The sequence below is a fragment of the Vigna unguiculata genome, chromosome 2 (assembly GCF_037176805.1).
Source record: "Vigna unguiculata cultivar grain cowpea cultivar isolate G323 ecotype 2 chromosome 2, ASM3717680v1, whole genome shotgun sequence".
In the NCBI taxonomy this organism is placed as follows: Eukaryota; Viridiplantae; Streptophyta; class Magnoliopsida; order Fabales; family Fabaceae; genus Vigna; species Vigna unguiculata.
The window spans coordinates 34,992,419-34,999,527 of record NC_140793.1 but is presented as its reverse complement, the minus strand read 5'-3'; the positions used below and the strand labels follow the sequence as shown (position 1 = coordinate 34,999,527).

Genomic DNA, 7,109 nt, shown 5'->3' with positions numbered 1-7,109 from the left:
ATTTGTAGATAACTTTTGCTATATTTAAACTTGTATCTTACACAAAGTAAACATGGTTATAAGAAAATAACTTATTAGCTTATTTTTATTTTTTATTTTTAATTATGTTTAGCAAGATACAATAACAGCATGCCTCCTTACGTATTTTTGTGGTGGGAATAATTAAACTGGAAAATTAATTGAAATTTGATTTGTTATAGTTCACATGTTATTGTGAATGGTGAAATAGATGCACACCACAATTAAAATTTGGGATGCAGAGTCTTCTCAAATCTTAATAATTTCATTTTCGATATCCATTTCTTATCAAACACTCACCCATCCATCATAGAAAGTCATCTTTTAACATCCTTTATCATTCTTTTTATAGTTTAAATAAATAATTTTGTTTTCGAAAATATTCTATAATAATTTTAAAATTTAATATTTAATTAAACTTTTTTTTTACTGATTTGTCACCTACCCATACATACACTATAACATGTTAACTAGGTATGATAAGTTTTATAAATATTAGCGAAAATACAATGTAAAATGATAAAATATAATTATCGAAGTTGTAAAATTAAAATTGTATAAAAAAAATGTATAAGCCAAATTAACTTTCAAAATTGATGATATGATATAAATATAGAAAATATATACATCAAAATAACAAGTTGAAATTATACAATAAATATATATGCATCAAAAACGGTTATAAGAAAAGATGATACGTGGTTATCAATATAGATAGCCGTACATATTTGTTAAAATAATTTAAAGTATATGCTTGCATCTAAAATAAGTTTATATATATATATATATATATATAATATCTTAGTTTAAAAAAAACAGTAAGAGAATTTAAATTATTGTGAATGATAGGTACCCAGAAAATAAATAGGAAAAGCTGATTGAAAATTTTAGACTAGAAGAGGAATTTAAATAAAACTTTGAAAAACGACATGAATGTAAAAGAAACAAAAATATTAAAGAAAATAAAAATTTCAATGATTACAACTTTTGAACTCATAATTTTAATTATTATTCCTTCAACAAATTAAATCAAATTTCGCTTTTTTACTAGAAAAATGTCGAAAACAACATTCTATTGTTACCATTTTAGTGCTACTTTATCCAATACACATAATTTTATTTTATTTTTCATTTCAGGAATAGTACACACTATAAATTTGAATCATCACTTCAAAAGAAAAATCCATTATACCATCATATTTTTCAACACAACTACAATCTTACATTAATATATATAAAATAAAAAAAAAAGAGAGATTTATTGAGGTGGAAAAATAGAAAACTGGTATTTAGGAAAAGGAAAACTTTAAACCCTAGATAAGGCATTGAGAGCAATCTAATAACTCAGAGCAGGTTATTATTATAAGTACATACCTTTATACTTTTTATTTTGTCCTTCCAAAAGAATGAAAACCTGTGAAGAAGGTGACTGAAAAGATTGATCAGATGGTGAGATTTTCTCTGAGTACTGTGAAAGTGCCACTAATGTTCCCACCAACATCTGGGAATGTCTCACAGCCAGAAAGAGGCTTCACATTGCCCTTTGAATCAACTTCAAGCGGATATTTTAATAAATGGCTTTTCATTTCAGTTACTTCATCTGCTGCATACTGTCTCCAGTTACGTTCACTCAATGACCTTATATGTCTCACACACTCAATGCTCTCTGGCTCCTCAAAACATTCTTCCACACTTCCTACATGTTCGCTCCACAGTGACATTCTATAACCATGCACCTGAGATCATATAAACCCAAAACAAAACACATACACTTTTCTTAGATTCGACCATCTATCACAGTATCATGTTTTGTTTTTTCATAAAAAGTACTTGTAAGTTTAGGAATCTTGCCTGTCCGCGAGGTTTAGAATGCTTCTTTGCCCAAGTGTGATTAGGCTGATATGCTCCCATTGCTATCTCTGTATCTCTGGTGCCTTCCATGGATCTCTGGTTGATGTTTGCAGACCCCAGTAGCACATATTCATCATCCACTATCATCCCCTTTGAATGAACATAAATCATGAATCTTCGGTTCTTTTTAGTCAGTGCCTAGGTTACATACCAGTGTGGAAACAGAAGGAGAAACTTGTTTAGGAGGCAATGAGACATGGAGACAAGGACAAATCATAAAGTTTATCTAGGAAGGTAAGAAAAGAAACCTGTGGTATGTTTTCTCCGGTAGTTTTTGTAACATTTGAGACATTATTGTCAGGGATCTCACGATTACCAAGGCAAAAGAAATTCAAGTAGTCCTGTGGCTCATACTGATTCTCAAGCCCAGCCTCCTGTAAGGCCTTGTAAACCGTTTCATACATCATTTGCATTGTTTTGAACTGCAAACAAATCAACATGAGAATGTGTACAAAGGCACAACTGAACCCATAATAACATTATGTTTTCCTTCATATTTTCAGCAGTGCAAAATGTTTAGTTGTGCTTCAAAGAATTAACATCATTTGGCAATATGAAGCACAAGAAAATCAGCAGTTTCTTCTGCTTGAGAGCAGTTTTTCTTACACCAAATCTTCCTAATCCATTTTCATGATCGAGCCAATAAAGGTTTTAATGGTTTGTTATATAGTACCATGTTAAGAGATAAATATAAAGGAAGCGTACCTGCCAAAAGAGAATCCTCTGAGTAGCTTTACTTTTGGGTACTCCTTCAGGCCACATAGGAATGACAATATACACAGAGAATCTCTCATGCTGTTTGATTTTGCTCGCTATTTTTAATGCAATTTCCATTGGAATTAAGTTGTTTGCACCTGTGTTCAAAATGGAAAAAACCATCATGTAACAAGATGCATGCGTAACATTGGAATTTCAGGAGGAACTGGTAAAAAATCACATGTGATAATACAGGGCATTTGAAATGAAAATAGCCCATGCCATAACAGTAGGTAATTTCAGTAACAAGATCTTTGAACTTCAATACTCACCAAGGTCCTTGTAAGAATCCCAGTTATATGATGAACCAAGAAAGTATTGGTTCTCAATATAGATGAACTTTTGGGCTGATCGAATTGCCTTGACATAAGCAGAATGTATGCTCATGTCTATCAGCACATTCTTCCCACAAACCAAGTTCTGTTCAATGAAGTAAACGGAATTAGCATTTTCCTTCACAACAAAAAAAAGGGTAAAAATTCAGAAGGAAGTCACTTCACCCTTCTTATAGCATCTTCTGGTTGCTTTGGAAATCCTTTCACAGAATTGGAATCAATTGATCGGAAGATCTTCAGTTAGAACAATGCAAAAGATAATCAGACACTAATCTGAACAAGTTTCTCAGAGGGAATATATATTCTGTTAGAAATAGGAGCAGGAATTATTCATCTATTTCCAACACAATCGATGATATACCTGGGTATGCCAAGTCTCCTGGTTATCTTCATTAAGGCCAGGAACATTATCAATGCCAACAATGTCATCGATTCTATCAATTTTAAGCAGTGAATCATCATGCGAGCTTTTCATCCTTCGCAATCTATTCATTTTTATAGCCCTCAACCAACGCTCCTGGAAATTGGTGAGGATGTCATATGCTGCTGGTCCATCAACTTGGGAATGCAAATCATGCCATGGTTGTCTTGGACAATCAGTGACAGGACCCTGTTTATTTGTTACACAAATAAGATAATTACAACACAGATGACAGCATAAAGATTATGAATTTTGAAATTGATTTACCTCAAAGTTAGCGTTATAATAGTCATCTTTGTGTGTTGTCTGCAAAGTTCTAAAGAGAGAATGGTCTGGGGTATCATATCGACCCACACATAAATCAAGACCTCCGATGAAAGCTTTTATCTTTCTTTTATTGTGACCAGCATCAGCATCTACAATGACTGTTTTCTGATGATGGGTATAGATTGTTCCAGCTTCCTAACAATTCAGTATAAAACAAAAACTAACTCTTGTTTAAATTCAATCACAAATCTAACTTTTATGACAGAAGATGTACATAAAAAGTATAAACCAGAAAGACAAAGATTATTAAAAATTTCAGTATTTCTGATACCTGCGTTTTGAGAAAGCTGTGTCCCTTGCCACCAGCTCGTGGGCAAAGAAGAACCTGTACTGAAGAGTGCTTGAAAAACTGGCGAGTGTCCTCATCATGAGTCTTCATAAGTCCAACCTGAAAAAATCTTACAAAGTCAGATACTAATCAGTGAATATTACCAAAACCAATTATTTGAAGTTGATTACCGTTTTATATCCAAGCAAGCTTCCAGAAGATGGATCATCCCATACAAGGAGCAGCACTCTGACACCTTCCTGTGATTTAGCTTTGAGAAGGTCACCTAAAGTGTAAGCCTTTCCATCACCCATGTCCCGAATGAGACTAACATTATAGTACACCGACCACCCAACAATGTAAACCAACCGACGAGCCTGTTTTATTGCATCAAAGATGTCGTGCCAACAACTTTCATGCTTATAATTCACATCCCCATCCACCTTCAAACTGGGAAGGGAGCCTTCATGAACATGAGCATCTTGATAAAGTGTAACTTTTCCACCTTTTCTAAGGGGAAAGTATGTGTTAGGGACCCCTTGATATTCAGGACCAGCACCTACTCCATGGATATATAGAGGCACCTTTTCAACAGGGGTGTATTGAATGGATAAACTCAACTTTTCTCCACTCTTACATGGTTTTCCGTTAGTACTAACGAGAGGGAAAAAGCCATCAACTCTTGTGCCACTACATAACTGTTCCACTGGAATTCCCACCGCTCCAATTATCTGAGAACCCACGATATCACTGTCCTTTACGACGAAGTGGACTTCAGAAGCAAGGTGTGCGACGGGGACGTTGAAACGCTGCGTCCAAACGGGGTTCTCCGTGTTCCTGATGACAAAAGTTCTGGCAATCACAGCACCCGCCACAGACACCGTAACGTAGGGATCACTGGTTCCAGTTTTGGACATGATGCCTTCGACTTTGCCGCCAAGTCTTCGGGACAACTTGGAAACCATATCTCCCGTTTTCTTGTGAAAAATGTCCATGTTAGGAAGGTTTTTGGCCTCGTTGACCCATATTTCCAAGTTGCCATGTAAGAGCAGAATCCTTAAGGAAGTTCCGGTGGTCGGAAACGGAATAGTTTGCTGAGCCTGTCCATGGTGGGAAGCTCCAAAAGATGGAGTTTCACCATAAACCATATGAGCCATGTAGTGTAAGAAGTAATTAGAATGTGAGAGACTTTGCTAAAGAACGATGCTTTGGTGATGGATCTGAGAAATGTAACGTGGGGGTGAGCATTTGAAGTCATAATGAAGAAGAAGACTAGATTTGAAAATGGCGTTGACCCTCATGTGATACAAAAGGAGTGTCTCAATTTTGACTGGGTTAAGGATTCGAAGAATGAAACGAAGAGAAGGTCATGAACGCACTGTTAATTATTATTTTTACATAACAAGTGGAAAATGAATAAATTAATTTAGTTCAAGTTGTATGGTGAATGGGTCAGACACTAGCTATGTCCGCCAGAATAGTGGTGGTGGCGATTGAATCACTGACATAAAGAATACAAAAATTATAGCAATTCGAAATAAAAAAAAAAAAAAAACTGAATAACGAATTTAATCATTCCCGGATTCGGGAACATGTATGCGATATTAATTGAATTTGTATATTCAATGAAAGTTTTCAAACTATTGATCGTGCAATGTTGTTGCCGGTGTGAGTTTCTTAACGATAAAAGATATTACATCACACGAAATGCTGAAAATACGAATTTGCACAAATGTTAAGTTTAACTTAGACCCTGCCATTTTTATTTTACGGACTAGTAAAGCCATTTTTATATATAGTGAAAGATTATATATATATATATATATATATATATATATATATATATAACATTAATCTTATGTTTATAAAATATTTGACATAATTTTTATTCTAAAATCTAAAAATAATTATATCAATAAATTTTTATTTTTATATAATATTTAACTCCATTTGTTATATCCTATATGAACACTGGACTATTTCCAATATTTCTTACGTCCAAGGAACTGATAAAAAAATAGACCAAATGATGGTTTAACTAATTGAGACCCAGTTCGTACCTGACAACATTGAACGGTAGACTATTCAAAAAACCCACAAGTCCTATGAATGGTATGTGTGTGGTGTAAAGTGATTCAAGAAAAAGAAAAAAAAAAAGAAATTTCATGGATATTTCACGCTCATAAATATCAGAGAGGGAAAAACAATTAGGTGTTTGTTTATCTATTTCAAATTCCAATATTCAGCATCACTCAAAAAGTTTTAATTTAAAAGTATATTTTAAACTTAAAATGACTTTTACTTACAATTTTAATTTTAATTTCTTATTTCTAACAGTAGCTATAAAACGACTTTTAATTAAAATCTTCATATATCATACGCTATCTTCATGAAAAAAATGTTTGTAAATTAGTTTTTGTCATTCGCCAGAATTATAACAGAATTTGATTTCGTGTTTATATTTGACACAGTATTAATATTTATGTTTAGTTTTTGGGTAAAATAATTTACATTCATTTGGTCTTCACCAAAAAAATGTACATTTCAGTCTTTCCTGAATACATAATTTTCATTTCAGTTCTTACATGACAAAAAAGACATTATTATAATTTGTATACACAACAGGGACTAATTCATAAATATTAATTATTTAAAGTCTATAATTTAAACCTATTTTTCAATTAAAGGCAACTAAAGCAACCTCAACTTACATACTTCGTCTTAAAGTTTGAAAGTTAAATAAATAAAACTAAAAACGTTTTTTTTTGCCCAATTTGACGAGTTCAAACACAGGACTATTTTATAAATAAATAATTATAGTTTTTTAATTTACGAATTATTAACTAAAGTGTATGCAAACTATAAGCTGTGCTTAGATTATATTTAATGTGAACCAACTTTTGAACTCTTTACTGTAACTTCATTACTCATTAGCATGCTTCTTTCTTCACTAATTTCTACCATAGATGACAAAATACTGTAAGAATAAATATCAACATTAATATCCAAAAAGAAATTAATCTTATTCCTCTTTTTGATAAAAGAACTGGAGTGGTATAAAAGATCAAATATG

The 7,109-nt window shown here is 32.7% G+C and overlaps 1 protein-coding gene across 1 annotated transcript; it reads right to left on the bottom strand.

Moving 5' to 3' along the window:
* Positions 1-1,187: 1,187 nt before the first annotated feature.
* On the bottom strand, positions 1,188-5,439 carry LOC114173849 (phospholipase D beta 1-like). Its single transcript, XM_028058498.2, has 10 exons — positions 4,228-5,439; positions 4,040-4,156; positions 3,709-3,903; positions 3,382-3,630; positions 3,186-3,254; positions 2,958-3,105; positions 2,635-2,783; positions 2,178-2,351; positions 1,870-2,067; positions 1,188-1,754 (listed from the first exon to the last, which is right to left on the bottom strand). Exons 1-10 carry the CDS (start codon positions 5,191-5,193, stop codon positions 1,461-1,463), a joined length of 2,559 nt encoding a protein of 852 aa, XP_027914299.1. The 5' UTR covers positions 5,194-5,439; the 3' UTR covers positions 1,188-1,460.
* Positions 5,440-7,109: the final 1,670 nt, after the last annotated feature.

Bases quoted from the DNA above. Each gene is read 5' to 3' on its own strand.
- LOC114173849 (XM_028058498.2), bottom strand. From the start codon at position 5,193: ATGGCTCATATGGTTTATGGTGAAACTCCATCTTTTGGAGCTTCCCAC. The intron at 3,106-3,185 runs GTGAAGTGACTT...TTCATTGAACAG, and splicing joins CAGAAGATGCTATAAGAAGG to AACTTGGTTTGTGGGAAGAA. The intron at 2,068-2,177 runs GTTTCTTTTCTT...TATGTAACCTAG, and splicing joins CCGGAGAAAACATACCACAG to GCACTGACTAAAAAGAACCG.